Source organism: Anopheles funestus, chromosome 3RL (genome assembly GCF_943734845.2).
Source record: "Anopheles funestus chromosome 3RL, idAnoFuneDA-416_04, whole genome shotgun sequence".
Taxonomy (NCBI): Eukaryota; Metazoa; Arthropoda; class Insecta; order Diptera; family Culicidae; genus Anopheles; species Anopheles funestus.
Window position 1 is genome coordinate 30,557,772 of NC_064599.1, and position 20,161 is coordinate 30,577,932.

At 40.1% G+C, this 20,161-nt stretch overlaps 3 protein-coding genes across 3 annotated transcripts; all 3 read left to right on the plus strand.

Moving 5' to 3' along the window:
* Positions 1-6,924: 6,924 nt before the first annotated feature.
* Positions 6,925-12,612, plus strand: LOC125766941 (uncharacterized). The gene is made up of 8 exons (XM_049433039.1): positions 6,925-6,934; positions 8,158-8,330; positions 8,390-8,909; positions 8,975-9,304; positions 9,376-9,626; positions 9,686-10,147; positions 10,221-11,582; positions 11,645-12,612. The coding sequence occupies exons 1-8, from the start codon at positions 6,925-6,927 to the stop codon at positions 12,302-12,304; spliced, it is 3,768 nt and encodes a 1,255-aa protein (XP_049288996.1). The 3' UTR covers positions 12,305-12,612.
* A 47-nt stretch (positions 12,613-12,659) lies between these two features.
* LOC125767884 (UDP-glycosyltransferase UGT4-like) lies at positions 12,660-14,713 on the plus strand. The gene is made up of 5 exons (XM_049434843.1): positions 12,660-12,913; positions 12,975-13,062; positions 13,134-13,720; positions 13,781-14,223; positions 14,289-14,713. The coding sequence occupies exons 1-5, from the start codon at positions 12,725-12,727 to the stop codon at positions 14,578-14,580; spliced, it is 1,599 nt and encodes a 532-aa protein (XP_049290800.1). The 5' UTR covers positions 12,660-12,724; the 3' UTR covers positions 14,581-14,713.
* Positions 14,714-15,515: 802 nt separating this feature from the next.
* On the plus strand, positions 15,516-20,044 carry LOC125766942 (xanthine dehydrogenase/oxidase-like). Its single transcript, XM_049433040.1, is given in 7 exon segments — positions 15,516-15,695; positions 15,755-16,274; positions 16,339-16,668; positions 16,787-17,037; positions 17,097-17,558; positions 17,615-18,976; positions 19,035-20,044. Coding segments are annotated over 7 exon segments (3,765 nt in total). The 3' UTR covers positions 19,695-20,044.
* The last annotated feature ends 117 nt before the right edge of the window (positions 20,045-20,161 follow it).

Genomic DNA, 20,161 nt, shown 5'->3' on the forward strand with positions numbered 1-20,161 from the left:
CAAGTTTTGGCTATAACTCGGTCGGTATCCAACGGATCGCCAATCTTCATCTTGTGGTGGATAGATGGCACCAATGGCTACATTTTCTTCTTGGACGGCCATGCCCTCAGATCTCTGTGCCAGAAGTTATGCGAGGAACCAAGTTCCTTACCCGGTTTGAGAAAATGTTAAATTTTCCTAATTTTTCTGCAATTCAGTGCAATATTGCGAATTTGTTGCAATAAGTTTCTTTTCACTCAAATAATGCTTTAAATTAAAAAAAGAATAAAAAATCAGAAAAAAATTTCAAAAAAATTTTTCACTCGAAAATTTCACAAGGCTTACCCCTTACGTTTTTTTTGAGAAATTTTGCAAAAAAAATAAAATTGGTTTATTTTAATGCCAATTGGTTGCAATAGGTTTCTTTTCACTCAAATAATGCTTTAAATTAAAAAAACCATAAAAAAATTTAAAAAAATCTGAAAAATCTATAAATTTGCCAGTCTCGTAGGTTCATTTTTGCACCAAGTTTTGGCTATAACTCGGTCGGTATCCAACGAATCGCCAATCTTTATCCTGTGGTCGATAGATGGCACCAATGGCTACATTTTCTTCTTGGACGGCCATGCCCTCGGATCTCTGTGCCAGAAGTTATGCGAGGAACCAAGTTCCTTACCCTGTTTGAGAAAATGTAAAATTTTCCTCATTTTTGCACCAAATTTTGCCTATAACTCGGTCGGTATCCAACGGATCGCCAATCTTTATCCTGTGGTCGATAGACGGCACCAATGGCTACATTTTCTTCTTCGACGGCCATGCCCTCAGATGTCCGTGTCGGAAGTTATTCGAGGAACCAAGTTCCTTACCCTGTTTGAGAAAATGTAAAATTTTCCTCATTTTTGCACCAAATTTTGCCTATAACTCGGTCGGTATCCAACGGATCGCCAATCTTTATCCTGTGGTCGATAGATGGCACCAATGGCTACATTTTCTTCTTGGACGGTCATGTCCTCAGATGTCTGTGCCAGAAGTTATGCGAGGAACCAAGTTCCTTACCCTGTTTGAGAAAATGTAAAATTTTCCTCATTTGTGCACCAAATTTCCAACCAATCTTTAACCTGTGGTCGATAGATGGCACCAATGGCTACATTTTCTTCTTGGACGGTCATGTCCTCAGATGTCTGTGCCAGAAGTTATGCGAGGAACCAAGTTCCTTACCCTGTTTAAGAAAATGTTAAATTTTCCTCATTTTTGCACCAAATTTTGCCTATAACTCGGTCGGTATCCAACGGATCGCCAATCTTCATCTTGTGGTGGATAGATGGCACCAATGGCTACATTTTCTTCTTGGACGGCCATGCCCTCAGATCTCTGTCCCAGAAGTTATGCGAGGAACCAAGTTCCATACCCTATTTGAGAAAATGTAAAATTTTCCTCATTTTTCTGCAATTCAGCGCAATATTGCGAATTTGTTGCAATAAATTTCTTTTCACTCAAATAATGCTTTAAATTAAAAAAAGAATAAAAAATCAGAAAAAAATTTCAAAAAAAAATTTCACTCGAAAATTTCATAAGGCTTACCCCTTACGTTTTTTTTGAGAAATTTTGCAAAAAAAATAAAATTGGTTTATTTTAATGCCAATTGGTTGCAATAAGTTTCTTTTCACTCAAATAATGCTTTAAATTAAAAAAAAGCATAAAAAAATTAAAAAAAAAATCAGAAAAATCTATAAATTTGCCAATCTCCTAGGTTCATGTTTGCACCAAGTTTTGGCTATAACTCAGTCGGTATCCAACGAATCGCCAATCTTCAACTGTGGTCGATAGATGGCACCAATGGCTACATTTTCTTCTTGGACGGCCATGCCCTCGGATCTCTGTGCCAGAAGTTATGCGAGGAACCAAGTTCCTTACCCTGTTTGAGAAAATGTAAAATTTTCCTCATTTTTGCACCAAATTTTGCCTATAACTCGGTCGGTATCCAACGGATCGCCAATCTTTATACTGTGGTCGATAGATGGCACCAATGGCTACATTTTCTTCTTTGACGGCCATGCCCTGAGATGTTCGTGTCGTAAGTTATTCGAGGAACCAAGTTCCATACCCTGTTTGAGAAAACGTAAAATTTTCCTCACTTTTGCACCAAATTTTGCCTATAACTCGGTCGGTATCCAACGGATCGCCAATCTTTAACCTGTGGTCGATAGATGGCACCAATAGCTACATTTTCTTCCTCGACGGCCATGCCCTCAGATGTCCGTGTCGGAAGTTATTCGAGGAACCAAGTTCCATACCCTGTTTGAGAAAATGTAAAATTTTCCTCATTTTTGCACCAAGTTTTGCCTATAACTCGGTCGGTATCCAACGAATCGCCAATCTTTAACCTGTGGTCGATAGATTGCACTAATGGCTACAGTTTTCTTCTTCGGCGGCCATGCCCTCGGATCTCTGTGCCAGAAGTTATTCGAGGAACCATGTTCCATACCCTGTTTGAGAAAATGTAAAATTTTCCTTATTTTTGCACCAAGTTTTACCTGTAACTCGGTCGGTATCCAACGAATCGCCAATCTTCAACTGTGGTCGATAGATGGCACCAATGGCTACATTTTCTTCTTGGACGGCCATGCCCTCGGATCTCTGTGCCAGAAGTTATGCGAGGAACCAAGTTCCTTACCCTGTTTGAGAAAATGTAAAATTTTCCTCATTTTTGCACCAAATTTTGCCTATAACTCGGTCGGTATCTAACGGATCTCCAATCTTTATACTGTGGTCGATAGATGGCACCAATGGCTACATTTTCTTCTTCGACGGCCATGCCCTCAGATATCTGTGCAGGAAGTTATTCGAGGAACCATGTTCCATACCCTGTTTGAGAAAATGTAAAATTTTCCTAATTTTTCTGCAATTCAGCAAAATTTTTAAAAGTGATATATTTTGTTGCGAATTTGTTGCAATAAGTTTCTTTTCACTCAAATAATGCTTTAAATTAAAAAAAGAATAAAAAATCAGGAAAAAATTTAAAAAAAAAATTTCACTCGAAAATTTCATAAGGCTTACCCCTTACGTTTTTTTTGAGAAATTTTGCAAAAAAAATAATTTTTTTTTATTTTAATGCCAATTGGTTGCAATAAGTTTCTTTTCACTCAAATAATGCTTTAAATTAAAAAAAGCATAAAAAATTAAAAAAAATCAGAAAAATCTATAAATTTGCCAATCTCCTAGGTTCATGTTTGCACCAAGTTTTGGCTATAACTCGGTCGGTATCCAACGAATCGTCAATCTTCAACTGTGGTCGATAGATGGCACCAATGGCTACATTTTCTTCTTCGACGGCCATGCCCTCAGATCTCTGTGCCAGAAGTTATGCGAGGAACCAAGTTCCTTACCCTGTTTAAGAAAATGATAAGTTTTCCTCATTTTAGCACCAAATTTTGCCTATAACTCGGTCGGTATCCAACGGATCGCCAATCTTCATCTTGTGGTGGATAGATGGCACCAATGGCTACATTTTCTTCTTGGACGGCCATGCCCTCAGATCTCTGTGCCAGAAGTTATGCGAGGTACCAAGTTCCTTACCCTGTTTGAGAAATAGTAAAATTTTCCTCATTTTTCTGCAATTCAGCGCAATATTGCGAATTTGTTGCAATAAGTTTCTTTTCACTCAAATAATGCTTTAAATTAAAAAAAGAATAAAAAATCAGAAAAAAATTTCAAAAAAAAATTTCACTCGAAAATTTCATAAGGCTTACCCCTTACGTTTTTTTTGAGAAATTTTGCAAAAAAAATAAATTTTTTTATTTTAATGCCAATTGGTTGCAATAAGTTTCTTTTCACTCAAATAATGCTTTAAATTAAAAAAAAGCATAAAAAAATTAAAACAAAAATCAGAAAAATCTATAAATTTGACAAACTCCTAGGTTCATGTTTGCACCAAGTTTTGGCTATAACTCGGTCGGTATCCAACGAATCGTCAATCTTCAACTGTGGTCGATAGATGGCACCAATGGCTACATTTTCTTCTTCGACGGCCATGCCCTCAGATCTCTGTGCCAGAAGTTATGCGAGGAACCAAGTTCCTTACCCTGTTTAAGAAAATGATAAGTTTTCCTCATTTTAGCACCAAATTTTGTCTATAACTCGGTCGGTATCCAACGGATCGCCAATCTTCATCTTGTGGTGGATAGATGGCACCAATGGCTACATTTTCTTCTTGGACGGCCATGCCCTCGGATCTCTGTGCCAGAAGTTATGCGAGGAACCAAGTTCCTTACCCTGTTTGAGAAAATGTAAAATTTTCCTCATTTTTGCACCAAATTTTGCCTATAACTCGGTCGGTATCCAACGAATCGCCAATCTTCAACTGTGGTCGATAGATGGCACCAATGGCTACATTTTCTTCTTGGACGGCCATGCCCTCGGATCTCTGTGCCAGAAGTTATGCGAGGAAAAAAGTTCCTTACCCTGTTTGAGAAAATGTAAAATTTTCCTCATTTTTGCACCAAATTTTGCCTATAACTCGGTCGGTATCCAACGGATCGCCAATCTTTATACTGTGGTCGATAGATGGCACCAATGGCTACATTTTCTTTTTCGACGGCCATGCCCTCAGATCTCTGTGCCAGAAGTTATGCGAGGAACCAAGTTCCATACCCTGTTTGAGAAAATGTAAAATGTTCCTCATTTTTGCACCAAGTTTTGCCTATAACTCGGTCGGTATCCAACGGATCGCCAATCTTTAACCTGTGGTCGATAGATGGCACCAATGGCTACATTTTCTTCTTGGACGGCCATGCCCTCAGATGTCCATGTTGGAAGTTATTCGAGGAACCATGTTCCATACCCTGTTTGAGAAAACGTAAAATTTTCCTCATTTTTGCACCAAATTTTGCCTATAACTCGGTCTGTATCCAACTTATCGCCAATCTTTATCCTGTGGTCGATAGATGGCACCAATGGCTACATTTTCTTCTTGGACAGCCATGCCCTCAAATGTCCGTGTCGGAAGTTATTCGAGGAACCAAATTCCATACCCTGTTTGAGAAAACGTAAAATTTTCCTCATTTTTTTCCTCATTTATAAATTGATGTATGTTAATGCAAATTTGTTGCAATATGTTTTTTTTTCACTCAAATAATGCTTTAAATTAAAAAAAGAATAAAAAATATCACAAAAAATTAAAAAAAATTTCAACTCAAAAATTTTCTAAGGCTTACCGCTTACCATTTTTTTAGCAATTTAGCAAAATTTATAAATTTGATATATTTAAATGCGGATTTTTTGCAATAAGTTTCTTGGCACTCAAAACATGCTTAACAAACAAAATAATAAAACAAACCCAATAATTTTTACTGATGGAAGTAAATCTAAATCCAAAATTCATGCAAAATAATTAAGAGAGTACAAAAAGAAACACATATAGGAAAAACCATACACAACATATTAATACTGGTCAAACTGACAAAAGCAGAAATTAAATGGGTCCCAGGTCATATAGGAATTGAAGGCAATGAAATAGCAGACACATTTGCGAAAGACGGTATCGACGAACGAAATCTAATTAAAAACAGGATTAGAATGGAGGATTCCATAACAAGAAGTAGAATCAGAATGATAGGGGACACAAAAAAGTGGTACCAGGATACTAGAAGGATGGAAACGGTAAAGCAGTTAAACAAAACATGAACTTCATAGGAAAACATAAGCTATTCTAAAAACACCAATAGCCCAAACAACCACAAACCAAAAAAAAAAAGTCTCACTGAAGTCGAAATGCAAATTTAGGGAGAGATAAATCTCTGAATATGGACAGGGAAACAGAGGTTTCACTGATCATAGGAGATCATAGACAACCCGCATAAGAAGAAGAAGAATACAGTGCGACCCTCTTTAGTTTTGGGGCCCTAATTACCAAGCTGCTTAGGGCCTCTGAGAAGCTTGATCCGCCACTGGGTATTTGCCTTAATAATGTTTCTTCTAAAAAAAATATTGCTGATAATAGATATTAAGATAGGCTCTGAGGCATCAAGCTTTTCAAGAGTTTATATTTTCGTGACTTAATTTATCCACAATTGTAATGATTATTACTACACGATCACTGTGATAACACAGTTCAATTTCACATTGATTTTATAGATATCTAACCTTTATTTCTTTTCTTTTTCACAGAATTGGAATTTAATTTTTCACTAATCTTAAATGAGATTTTCTTCTACTTAAAAAATACATTATTATTTTACCACAAAATCTTTTTTGGAGTTAATAAATAAAGCAAACAGCAAACGTTTTGGATAAAATCATACAACATGCAACCAAACGCTCTATGGGTTTGACATGCCTGCACGCTAGTACCGCAGTGTGATCAATATCACAAAACAATTTACGTTTATTTTTTTAAGTGCAAAATTTATTTACATTACACTAATTATAATAAAATTATCCAAAAACAAGAGGTTTACAAATAAAAAATAATAACTAAAATATGCAACGGATTAGAATTAGCCGATACAAACATAAGGGTTAATTAGCGAATAAAGGATCTTCTTCGCCAACGGCGGCAACATTGTTCGCCAAATCTGCGACATTCGGTATTGACCGTTGGACGTGTACGGTTGTTTATCTCCATCAGTGCCAGTTTTTGGTAAGCCACGTGGCTGAGGGTGCTTTTTCTAAGTTAAATAGAATAAAGAGACAAATTAATTCATAAATTCGATACTTACGTACAGTGTGAACAGTAACAGTGTGAAATTAGTGAAAAGCGAACGCCGAAAGATGCTTTCCTCAATTGGAACGTACCTGTGGAACAGTCCGAGTTCATGCGAAAGGTATTATGGTGTACACGGGTCAGATTTACATTTGATTAAGAGCGGCTATCAAATCCGTTCTTCCAAAAACCAGTTCTTAATGTTTCATCAATGTGTGACCATAAAACATTTACGACCCTTAGAAATGACTAAATGTATAGCAGCTGAAGTACAGGAAAATGAGTGAATAAGAAAACGCGAAGAGATTCAAACGCCGTTAAACGTACTGCGAGGAAATTATGCTTGACCTTTAGTGAACCTGTTTAGATTAAGCTACATATGAACTGTGAGAAGATTTCGTTAATTCTGTTTTCTTAGAAACAATTATAATGTAAAAATAAAAAAAAATGGAAAAATATTTTATTAAATGCTTCATATAACCTACTTGTTTCTATAATGATCCTTTATTAATTTAGTTTTTTTCTCATAGAAAAGATTTAAATTTAAATAATTTGATTTGATAATAATGATCAATATTAAATGAAATGCTTCACATGTTGTACTAGAAACTAAGAAAAGTTTTAAGTTTGAAGAAAAGTTTTTTTTATACCGTTCTATCATTACTTATTCTTCTATTCACCTATTCTCCTATTCACCTATTCTATTCTTTACATATTATCGTTTTACCAGAAATTTAACTAAATATTGTTTCTATTTTGCTACTTGTTTTAGATAAAAAATATCGTTTTTTAAGTCTTATTTCGTGCTCGGCAGTTATGTTCTTTAGAGATTATATTGTCTGCTATCGTTTACATAATCTTATTTTTAGCTAAGCATCCTTTCACATTGACAAACGTATTCTTCCTTCGGATCGTCTCCCATACTCTCGTACGCTATTCTTAGAAACTGGTTATATATTGCATAATTATGATCGTTATTCATAATTTACTTTTGCCTTTCGTCTATTTCTATCCTCTTCCCTGCCATTTGTATTCTTTACTGTTGTAAAACCAATATACCGATCGGTTTGGATTCGGTTGTTTGATTCTTAATCTTAGGTTGGGCTGTAACAAGTATTCACTGCTATGCGTGACACAGGCAGTCAGTGGGTTGTGTGGGATTTCGTTGCTTTTAAATTTCAACAAACTGACAATCTGGCATATTAGCTGGTTTTCTACGCAGGTCAATGACTTTAACAACAAAAAAGAAATCAATTGATTTCATATGTTTTCTTCTATAGGAATTTTATAAGAGAACAATATTTATCCATGTATAACAAATGTATAACTAATTTTAAATGTGAAAATTTATCTACAGTCCCCTTTCGGAAGTAACTTTTACCATAAACGGAAAAGCTTACACGGGTAAGAAGCTAATTGAATTCTAATTACAATATGTAACAAATTAAAGTGAACATATCATTTACCTAAACCAACAGCAAATGCGGAAAACGTTCCGGTGGATACATCCTTGAATATTTTCATCCGAAACTATGCTCATCTCTCGGGAACTAAGTTCATGTGTCTGGAAGGTGGTTGCGGATGTTGTGTGGTTAACGTGTCCGGGCTCCATCCTGTTACGAAGGAAACTAAATCATGGTCCGTTAATTCGGTAAGTTGTCCGTAAAAGTGTTCCCACATACTGCAAATGGATCTTAACGTCTGCTTTAGTGTCTTTTCCCCGTGTTTGCTTGCCATGGATTGGACATCAAAACCGTTGAGGCTCTCGGTAATCGAAAGGACGGATACCATCCGATACAGGAACGGTTGGCTCACATGAACGGTAGCCAGTGTGGCTACTGTTCACCCGGCATGGTTATGACCATGTACAGTTTGATGGAATCAAAGCAGGGAAGTGTTTCGATGGAAGAGGTTGAGAACCAGCTCGGTGGCAATATTTGCCGTTGTACCGGTTATCGACCGATTCTCGATGCCTTTAAGTCGCTCGCATCGGTATCGGATCAGGAGCTGCCAGACATTGAGGAGCTACAAATTTGCCCAAAAACGAATACCGTCTGCTCGGCACAGTGTCCAGAGGCAGCCAATCTGATCCAACCGGGATGTCCCGTACAAATTATGGCAAGTGATGATAAAGAGTGGCACAAAGTGTTCACCATTGCGGAAATATTTTCCATCTTCAGCAAGATCGGAACCAAGCCGTACATGCTGGTTGGAGGAAACACAGCTCATGGTATGTTTTTAAACGTAAAATGAAGATAATTCACTCAATTAAATATTTCTTTTTCTTGCTAACAGGTGTTTACCGACGCAGCGAATCGTTACAAGTTTTTATCGACATTTCTTCGGTGGAGGAGCTTCGTAATTATTTCCTTCGCACGGGGGAGCTTATTGTGGGTCCGAATGTTACATTGACCGAGTTCATTGAAATATTGAACAAAACAGCCAACAATAGACCAAACTTCAGATACTGCAGAGATATGGCACGTCATCTGGGTCTCATCGCAAATCCTGCCGTTCGAAACGCTGGAACTGTGGCTGGAAATTTAAGCATTAAAAACAAATATCCACAATTTCCATCCGACGTTTACATTCTGCTGGAAGCAGTTGGTGCAAAATTGATTATAGGTAGCGTTACTACTTTGTAATTAAACATAAAAACATTCTCTTCAACGATCTTTTCTATCTACTCCTGATAGCTGAATCATTAATCAAGAACCTGGAAAAGTCTGCTGAGGCATATTCACAGATGGACATGACGAAAAGGGTGCTTAAAACTATATCTCTTCCCCTTATCAATTCGTTTACAACCACATTTAAATCATATAGAGTAGCTCCACGAGCTCAAAATGCTCACGCTTACGTTAATGCCGCCTTCCTGTTACAATTTGCCAACGACAAATCGACCGTCAAGTTGGCTACATTATGCTTTGGTGGCATCAATCCCAAGGTAAGTTGACTTAAGTCCATTTATTAATTCTTAACTCATAAATTATTATCTCCTTCCAGTTTACACACGCCTCTCGTACGGAAAAGCTTCTCGTTGGGAAGAGGCTGTTCGATAACACCACCATTCAACAAGCGATCAACAGTCTTGCGTCGGAGATTCAACCGGACTGGATCTTGCCAGACGCCTCCGCCGAGTATCGTAGAAACCTTGCCGTTTCTCTCTTCTATAAATTCCTCCTTGCTGTTGCAAGCGACAACAATGTTCCGCTTGATCCTCGTTTTAAATCCGGATCTACCATGCTGGAGCGACCACTTTCATCCGGACAACAGCACTACGATACCAATAAGAAAAATTGGCCCGTAACAAAATACGTGCCAAAGCTAGAAGGCTTAGTGCAGGCATCTGGTGAGGCAAAGTATACAAACGATTTTCCACCATTTCCCGGTGAGCTGCAAGCGGCGTTTGTCGTTGCAACTCAGCCAAATACAACGATCGGAAAGATTGATCCTACGGATGCATTGGTAAGCATTTGTAAATAGGAGCCTCGATAAATGTGTATACTAACTGCAAGCAATGTTTCTGTATTCCCCCAAGAAACTTCCCGGTGTAGTAGCATTCTACTCCGCTAAAAACATCCCCGGAACGAACAATTTCATGTCCAGTGGCATGAACTTCTACTTCCCAGACGCGGAGGAGATATTCTGCACTGGACGTGTACTGTTCCACGGACAACCGGTCGGAGTAGTTGTGGCCGAAAAGTTCGATCAAGCGGTACAAGCGGCCAAACAAGTGAAGATCATCTACGAGAAAGTCTCCGACGAACCGATCTGCCCTACAATTAAGGCAGTTCTAATGAATCAAACAAAGGAGCGCATTTTTGATCAACCGATCAACAGTCGTGATGGTCCAGAAACGGATGTTCAAGTGTCACAGAAAATTGTAGGTACACTTGAACTTGCTGGACAATTCCACTACACCATGGAACCACAAACATGTCTGTGCGTTCCCTCTGAAGATGGTATGGATGTTTATGCGGCTACACAATGGATAGATCTGTGCCAAGTAGTGATTGCTGCCGCGCTGAAAGTTCCACAAAACAGTCTTAACCTAACGGTTCGTCGCTTAGGAGGAGGATTCGGCTCTAAGCTAACCCGTGTGAATCAGCTGGCCTGTGCTTGTGCGCTAGCAGCCTATCTCACCAAACGCCCGGTACGATTTGTCATGAAAATTGAGGCAAACATGGGTTCGTTCGGAAAGCGATACGGTTGCATCAGTAACTACCAGGTAGATGTGGATGGTAAGGGAAAGATTCTTAAGCTTTCCAACCAATTCATGCAGGACTATGGATCAAATCTCAACGAAAACGTAGTCGACGATGCGAAGATAGTATTCGGACTATCGTACAATTCTGGCGCATGGAAAGTTGAAGGAAAAGCCGTTCTTACCGATTCACCGTCGAATACGTGGATGCGTGCACCGGCTACTACTGAAGGTATTTCCATGGTTGAAACGGTCATGGAACACATCGCCTGGGTTACCGGTACCGATCCAATGCAGGTACGACTGAGCAATATGCCAGCGGCAAGCGTTTTCCAAAAGCTGATGCCACAGTTCCGTCAGGACGTTGAGTTTGACAAGAGGAAAAAAACAATCGATGACTTTAACGCCAAAAACCGTTGGCGTAAACGAGGTATCGCTATGGTCCCGATGCAGTATCCCTTGGTGCATTTTGGTGCATTACATGCACAGGTGTCTGTCTACGCAAAGGACGGTACGGTGTCGATTAGCCATGGAGGAATTGAAGTTGGACAAGGTATTAACACCAAGGCGGCTCAAGTTGCTGCTTTTACGTTGGGTATTCCGCTGGAGAAAATTTCTATCAAACCCACGACCAGCATGACATCTCCTAATGCTGCCATGACCGGAGGAAGTATGACCAGCGAGGTTGTGTGCTTGGTGAGTATGTTCTTGGTTGATCTTTAAGTTCACACCTTCGCTCAAGTTGCTCTTCTTTCTAGGCCGTAATAAAGGCGTGCGAAATTCTCAACACTCGTCTGCAACCCATCAAGAACGAGCTTAAAAACGCCCCTTGGGAAAAGGTTACCCAAACATGCTACACCCGAGACATTGATCTGAGCGTTCTTTATCAATATAAGAAGGCTGATCTGAAGCCCTACAGCATTTGGGGTTTGAGTTGTGCGGAGATCGAGATCGATGTTCTTACTGGTAACATACAACTTACCCGTGTCGATATTCTCGAGGATACTGGAGAGAGTTTAAGCCCAGGAATCGATGTTGGTCAAATCGAGGGAGCGTATGTAATGGGAATCGGATACTGGTTAACGGAGTCACTCATCTACGATATGACCAACGGTGCATTGCTGACGAACCGTTCCTGGAACTATAAGCCTCCAGGAGCGAAAGACATCCCAGTGGACTTCCGCATTCGGCTCATACAAACCGGTGATAATCCTTTCGGAGTGTTACGATCGAAGGCAACCGGAGAGCCAGCCTTCACGATGGCTATCGGAGTACTGTTTGCATTAAGATATGCCTTACGATCGGCCCAAAAGGATGCCGGACGTCCGGATGATTGGATTCCGTTAGGATCGGCTTCAACTCCGGATCAAATTTTCCTGAAAGCTTCCAATGCTTTTGAGCAGTATAAACTAAAATAGAATATTAGACAGTGAATATTCTATTGTCTTCTTATTGGTGAAGGGATTTTACAACATTATATTATTGGGTTAATAAAAAAAACCGCTTTCATTTTTTATACACAAAACAAAACCAATAAAAGCAAATTTAAAAAATGTATTGTGTGGACATGAGTCATACTATCATTGCTATGTACCTTTCCTACACCTCTAAAGTCCAATAATTATCATACGGTAAGCAACGCATGGTCCCATCGACGCATGTCTAGCGATAAACGTTGGATGTATTCAACGATGAGATTGCAATATTTAGTCCCCACCTACAGCCACCGTTACGAAGCGAAACCCATCTGGATGTGTTTTCGTACGTTAGACGGATATTTCTGTTTCAGTCAAGCGATGACCGTGCTTTGATTAAGATCAATTGAAGTTTCTGTCCGTATGTTGGCATACACCATGAAGCCTATCAAGAGCAGTGTTGGTGCGGTGGCCCTCTTCGGGTTAATATTTATGGTGGCACAAGGCATCGTTGAACCGGCTAAAATTTTAAGCATCTTTCCAACCATGTCAAAATCGCACTGGATACTGGGGTCTTCCCTTATGAAAGAGTTGGCGCAGGATGGACACGAGGTAAGACGGTAGCCGAGTGGGAATCGGGATTTCGTGCTAAGTGTTATCTTACCACCACCAGGTGACAGTGATAAGTCCGTTCCCCTTGAAAAATGCTCCCAAGAACTACCGCCATGTGGATGTCCCCTATCGAACGCAAATGTTCGAAGGTATGTGACGGCCAGTATCTGTATGTTCAAAGCCATCGCACAATAATTCACAAGTATGGTTACGTTTTCAGACATCATGGACGAAGTGTTTGATAAAGTCGATGACAGTATCGTGGAAAAATTGATACAAATGGGAGGTTTTATGCATGAGATTACCAACACTACACTAGCGTCACCAGAAGTGCAATCTCTGCTAAAATCGGATGAAACATTTGATCTTCTCGTGCTGGAAATATTCCTTAACGATGCCTTTCTTGGCTTTGCCGATCGCTTCAACTGTCCAGTGGTAGGAATGTCGACCTTTGGCGCTTCATCGTGGGTAAATTCACTCACCGGCTCACCACAACCGCTATCGTACGTACCGCATCCGATGTCGAGCTTCACTGATAAGATGAACTTCTGGCAACGGCTCGGTAACGTGCTGTTCACAGCATTTGATGAAACAGTGCTTAGTTTTATGTGTGATCCGATACAGCAGATGTATTACAAAAAATACTTTCCCAACGCTTCCCGATCGCTGAACCAAATGCGCCGAAACGGCGTCTCGCTAGTGCTGATCAACAGTCACTTTAGCTTGAGCTTCCCTCGACCATATCTGCCCAACCTGATCGAAGTGGGAGGATTCCATGTCAATCGGAAAATAAATCCACTTCCTGAGGTAAGTGATTCAATTATTCTCCATACTAGGTATGCTATTCTCAAGTTTTTATTGCTTTAGGATATAAAAACATTCATCGAACAATCCGAGTACGGTGTGATCTACTTCTCGATGGGATCTAATCTCAAACCATCCAAAATGGACCAGCAAAAGCGTAACGATGTTGTCAAAGTGCTGTCCAATCTTAAGCAAAACATCATCTGGAAGTGGGACGATGATACGCTCGTTCTGGATAACAAGAAGTTTTTGATCGGGAAATGGTTCCCTCAGGATGATATTCTGGCCCATCCGAACGTTAAGCTGTTCATCACACACGGCGGCCTGTTGAGTTGTACTGAATCGATCTACCACGGTGTACCCATCGTCGGTATACCGATCTTTGGTGATCAACTGATGAACATGGCACGTGCCGAACAATCTGGATGGGGCGTTGGGGTGGCTTACACGAAACTGAACGAACAAACGTTCCGTAAGGCAATCACCGATGTGCTCAATGATAAGAGGTACGTTAACATTGAAAAATTTCTTATCTTACTTTGTAATAACTCGAGAAACTGTCCCTTTATAGTTATGCCACAAATGTGAAAACAATCTCCAAAAGACTGAGAGATCAACCGCTCGCACCTATGGATACGGCTAAATTCTGGGTTGAGTATGTTCTTCGGCATGATGGCGCGAAACATCTTATATCGTCGGCGCAAGACCTTAACATCATACAGTATAACAATTTGGACGTGTACCTGTTTATAGGCAGCGTTGTTGTACTGATTGTATTGCTAATTAGGCTAACCGTAAAGAAGCTTTTTAGTAAGCTTTTCCGAAGAAAGGTAAAGCAAACGAGTGCCAAAAAAAGAAATTAGAAATCATGAAAACATAGAATTTACACCCTAGCTGTACCCTAATATTGATGTACAGAAAATGTATACCTTAGATGCGTTGGTCAACGAGACAAATTAATTTCAATGAAAAATAAACACTACTTCTATGGAAAAATGTTGATTTTTCTTATTATCTTTAATCTGGTCAAATGAAATGGTTTACAAATAAACTGACTAACTGTTTACTGCGGATGTGTAAAAAAAACTACAGTTGTTTATAAACCAAGTAGAAAATAAATATAATTTGAAACCAACCTTCCAAGCTATTTATTTAAAAGCGAACGGCGACCATTAATCGATTACTAAAACAAAAACTATGCAAAACGCTTACCACGCAAACCAAGGGTCATTGCATCACAGAGAACATTAACTGTTTGGACTGAAAATTTTTATTTTTTCAAAACTGATGACTTTTTGAAAATTTTGAGCATAGCAAAATTTCGACCTAAAAATCCCTCCAAGTGTTCAGCTCACTTCCTTCACTTCAATTAATTTACTTCGGACACTTGTAGTGATCGGTTCGCAGTTAGTGAGAATTTGGAAAACAAACATGGAATCTGTTAAACGTTTGTGGAACTGGAATTGTGACAATGATGCAGGGTATCAAGAGTTTAGTAAATTTTTGTTTAGATAATTCACGATAAGACAAAGTTTATTAAAATACTTGTTACATATATTAAGAAACTAAAGAAATTTAGGAATTGTATTTTAATGTATTATAAAAAGGACTTTTTTATTAATTACTAAAAGGAATGATCTCTGTGAAGTTTGACTTAAGATCATTAATATTTTTTTTTTGTACACTTTCCGGTCAAGCATCTTAACGGAAGTAATTTTCAGCATTAACGGCAGTGTTTACACAGGTAAAGTGGGAACAATTTTAAAACCAATTAAAGTATATAAATCACTTACCTAAAATGGCAGCCAATGCGGAAAACGTTCCGGTGGATACATCCTTGAATACGTTTATCCGAAACTATGCTCATCTTTCGGGAACTAAGTTCATGTGTCTGGAAGGTGGTTGCGGTTGTTGTGTGGTTAACGTGTCCGGGCTCCATCCTGTTACGAAGGAAACTAAATCATGGTCCGTTAATTCGGTAAGTTGTCCGTAAAAGTGACCTCACATACTGCAAATGGATCTTAACGTCTGCTTTAGTGTCTTTTCCCCGTGTTTGCTTGCCATGGATTGGACATCAAAACCGTTGAGGCTCTCGGTAATCGAAAGGACGGATACCATCCGATACAGGAACGATTAGCTCACATGAACGGTAGCCAGTGTGGCTACTGTTCACCCGGCATGGTTATGACCATGTACAGCTTGATGGAATCAAAGCAGGGAAGTGTCTCGATGGAAGAGGTTGAGAACCAGCTCGGTGGCAATATTTGCCGTTGTACCGGTTATCGACCAATTCTCGATGCGTTCAAATCCCTCACATTGGACGATAAGCCAAAGGTACCAGACATTGAGGAGATACAAATTTGTCCAAGAACAAATGCCGTCTGCTCAGCTCAGTGTCCCGTTGTTGCATGCGTTGTTGATAAAGCTCGTCCTGTGCGTATAGTTTTCGAGAGTACTAAAGAATGGCATAAAGTGTTTTCAGTTGGTGATATCTTTGCTACACTCAACACTATCGGATCGAAACCGTACATGTTTCTTGGCGGTAACACTGCTCATGGTAAATGCTGCCACAATGTTACATGAAACGAATTGATAAGAATTTATTTTTAAACTATCTGCAGGCGTTTATCGTCGAAATGAGTCCATTCAAATCTTCATTGATATTAATTCTGTTGAGGAACTGCGCGATCATTATCAAACGTCCGATCATTTGATAATTGGTGGAAATGTTACGTTAGCCGAGTTAATAGAAATACTTCGTAAAATTGCGAAAAAGCTATCTGGCTTCAGCTACTGTGCTGAAATGGGGAAACATTTACAGCTTGCTGCTAATCCTGCAGTTCGTAACGTTGGCACGATTGCGGGAAATCTTAGCATAAAAAATCATCATCCAGAATTTCCATCCGATCTCTATATTCTGCTCGAAGCAGTTGGTGCAAAATTAACTGTAGGTAGGTTCCAATTATGTTTTCATTTAAAGTGATATGTTCTGCATATTTTATTTGTGTTCAAGCTGGCTTCAACTGGTGAATGTGAGATTGATACTTATTTTTTATCTCTGCCTTATAGCTGAATCTCTAACCACACAATCCGAAGTATCACCACTACAATTCATACAGTTGTATATGACGAAAAAACTTCTTAAAAGCGTATCACTCCCAGCCATTGTAAGCCAAACATATGTGTTCCGATCGTATAGAGTGGCCCAACGAGCTCAAAATGCTCACGCTTACGTTAATGCCGCCTTTCTGTTGCAATTTGCCAACGACAAAGAAACTGTTCAGTCAGCTATGTTGTGTTTTGGCGGCATTAATCCCAAGGTAAGTTGACTTATGTCCATCTTATAATTCTTAACTCACAAATTATTATCTCCTTCCAGTTTACACACGCCTCCCGCACGGAAAAGCTTCTCGTTGGGAAGAGGCTGTTCGATAACACCACCATTCAACAAGCGATCAACAGTCTTGCGTCGGAAATTCAACCCGACTGGATCCTGCCGGACGCCTCCGCCGAGTATCGTAGAAACCTTGCCGTTTCTCTCTTCTATAAATTCCTCCTTGCTGTTGCAAGCGACAACAATGTTCCGCTTGATCCTCGCTTCAAATCCGGATCTACCATGCTCGAGCGACCACTCTCATCCGGACAACAGCAGTACGATACCATCAAGAAAAACTGGCCCGTAACGAAATACGTGCCAAAGCTAGAAGGCTTAGTACAGGCATCTGGTGAGGCAAAGTATACAAACGATTGTCCACCATTTCCCAGAGAGCTACAAGCGGCGTTTGTCATTGCCACTCAGCCAAATACAACGATCGGAAAGATTGATCCTGCGGATGCATTGGTAAAATGGTTCAACTAAAATATTTATAACTTACTTTACATTTGACATCCTTACAGCGTCTTCCAGGTGTAGTTGGCTTTTTTTCTGCTAGTGACATTCCCGGTACAAACAGTTTTGTCGCCAATGGTATGCTTACACCCTTCCCGGATGTGGAGGAGATTTTTTGCAGTGGACGTGTACTATTCCATGGGCAAGCGGTTGGTGTAATTGTGGCAGAGCGTTTTGATCAAGCAGTACGAGCTGCCAAACAAGTCAAGATAATCTACGAACGAGTAACGGATGAGCCTGTTTGTCCAACAGTCAAACCCATTCTAATGCACAACACAAAGAAAGATGTTGAGGATCATCTAAGTCACAATAACTTCCTACCCACAGTTGAAGAACAGTCAGTACAACAGATTCAAGGGGCGATTGAAATGTACGGACAGTATCATTATCCGTTAGAAACTCAAACATGTCTATGCGTTCCCACTGAAGATGGGATGGATGTCTACGCGGCTACACAATGGATAGATCTGTGCCAAGTAGCGATTGCTGCCGCGCTGAAGGTTCCACAAAATAGTCTTAACTTTACTGTTCGGCGTTTAGGTGGAAGTTATGGAGGTAAGCTTACGCGTGCTTGCCACATTGCTTGTGCCTGCGCTTTAGCAGCTCATCTAACCAAACGGCCAGTACGATTCGTCTTGACGATTGAGTCAAATATGGAAACAATCGGCAAGCGATGCGGTTGCTTCAGCAGTTATCAAGTGAAAGTGAACGATGAGGGCTACATTAAACAGCTCTCCAACAACTTCCTATAAGACTACGGTTCAAGCCTGAACGATGATGTGTTAATGTTCACGAACGAAGCTTTCAAGCTGTCCTATGATTCGAGCAAATGGACATTTACGGGCAAACCCGTACTTACGGACGCTCCCTCAAATACCTGGACACGCGGCCCTGGTATGACGGAAGGCATTGCCATGGTTGAAACAATCATGGAACACATTGCCTGGGTTACAGGTGTCGATCCGATGCTGGTGCGACTAAGAAATATGCACAGCGGAAGCAAATTTCAAGTTCTTATGCCACAGTTCCGCCAAGAGGTGCAGTACGACAAGAGAAAACAACTCATCGATGAATTTAATGCCACCAACCGATGGCGTAAACGAGGTATCGCTATTGTCCCGATGCAGTATCCTTTGGTGCATTTTGGTGCTATACATGCACAGGTGTCTGTCTACGCAAAGGACGGTACGGTTTCGATCAGTCACGGAGGAATTGAAGTTGGACAAGGTATTAACACCAAGGTGGCTCAAGTTGCTGCTTTTACGTTGGGTATACCACTGGAGAAAATTTCTATCAAACCCACGACCAGCATGACATCTCCTAATGCCGCCATGACTGCAGCAAGTATGACTAGTGATGCTGTGTGCTATGTTAGTGGATATCAGATGGGTTTTCTCTATCATTGCTAACGTTTTTCTTTCCATTCAGGCTGTAATAAAGGCGTGCGAAATTCTCAACACTCGTCTACAACCCATCAAGAACGAGCTTAAAAACGCCCCTTGGGAAAAGGTTACCCAAACATGCTACACCCGAGACATTGATCTGAGCGTTCTTTATCAATATAAGAAGGCTGATCTGAAGCCTTACAGCATTTGGGGTTTGAGTTGTGCGGAGATCGAGATCGATGTTCTTACTGGTAACATACAACTTACCCGTGTCGATATTCTCGAGGATACTGGAGAGAGTTTAAGCCCAGGAATCGATGTTGGTCAAATCGAGGGAGCGTATGTAATGGGAATCGGATACTGGTTAACAGAGTCACTCATCTACGATATGACCAACGGTGCATTGCTGACGAACCGTTCCTGGAACTATAAGCCTCCAGGAGCGAAAGACATCCCAGTGGACTTCCGCATTCGGCTCATACAAACCGGTGATAATCCCTCTGGAGTGTTACGATCGAAGGCAACTGGAGAACCTGCCATATGTATGGCTGTGGTTGTTGTACTTGCACTAAGATATGCCTTACGATCGGCACAAAAAGATGCCGGGTGTCCGGATGATTGGATTCCATTAGGATCAGCTACAACTCCAGAGCAAATATTTCTCAAGTCATCCAACACGTTTGAACAGTACAAGCTACAATAAAAATTGAATAAATAAGAAAAACAACACATTAATGGTTCATACGCATTAAACGATAAGTGACAAAATACAATAAAAAATTAAGTTTACATTAGGAAGTTGAGTGGCATATTTAGACTGCTGTATCATTTAGTAACAACCTAAATGCGTAAGAGAGAACACTTTACCACCACCGTCGATAATGATTATTTCTGACAGAACAATACACTATCTGAATAGTGATCAGCGATGGGTGCACCCCACCCGATCGATATGAAATCCGGTCATTCGTTCTAAAAAATCTAACCATGAGCATCCTGCCCTGTCAGCCGTTACAAACCGATACAAAATGTGTCCATGGATTGCGCCTACGCAACACCACACTCCCCTGCTTCACTCTTTATCACTCCGTTTGGTTGCAGCATTACCTCGATCGCGATAACTTCGAAACAGTTAAGCGTGAGAAACAGTGCAAAACGCACAACACAAAA

Bases quoted from the DNA above. Each gene is read 5' to 3' on its own strand.
- LOC125766941 (XM_049433039.1), top strand. The intron at 9,627-9,685 runs GTAAGTTGACTT...ATCTCCTTCCAG, and splicing joins TTGGTGGCATCAATCCCAAG to TTTACACACGCCTCTCGTAC. The intron at 11,583-11,644 runs GTGAGTATGTTC...TCTTCTTTCTAG, and splicing joins CCAGCGAGGTTGTGTGCTTG to GCCGTAATAAAGGCGTGCGA.
- LOC125767884 (XM_049434843.1), top strand. From the start codon at position 12,725: ATGTTGGCATACACCATGAAGCCTATCAAGAGCAGTGTTGGTGCGGTG. The intron at 13,063-13,133 runs GTATGTGACGGC...TTACGTTTTCAG, and splicing joins TCGAACGCAAATGTTCGAAG to ACATCATGGACGAAGTGTTT. The intron at 13,721-13,780 runs GTAAGTGATTCA...TTATTGCTTTAG, and splicing joins AAATAAATCCACTTCCTGAG to GATATAAAAACATTCATCGA.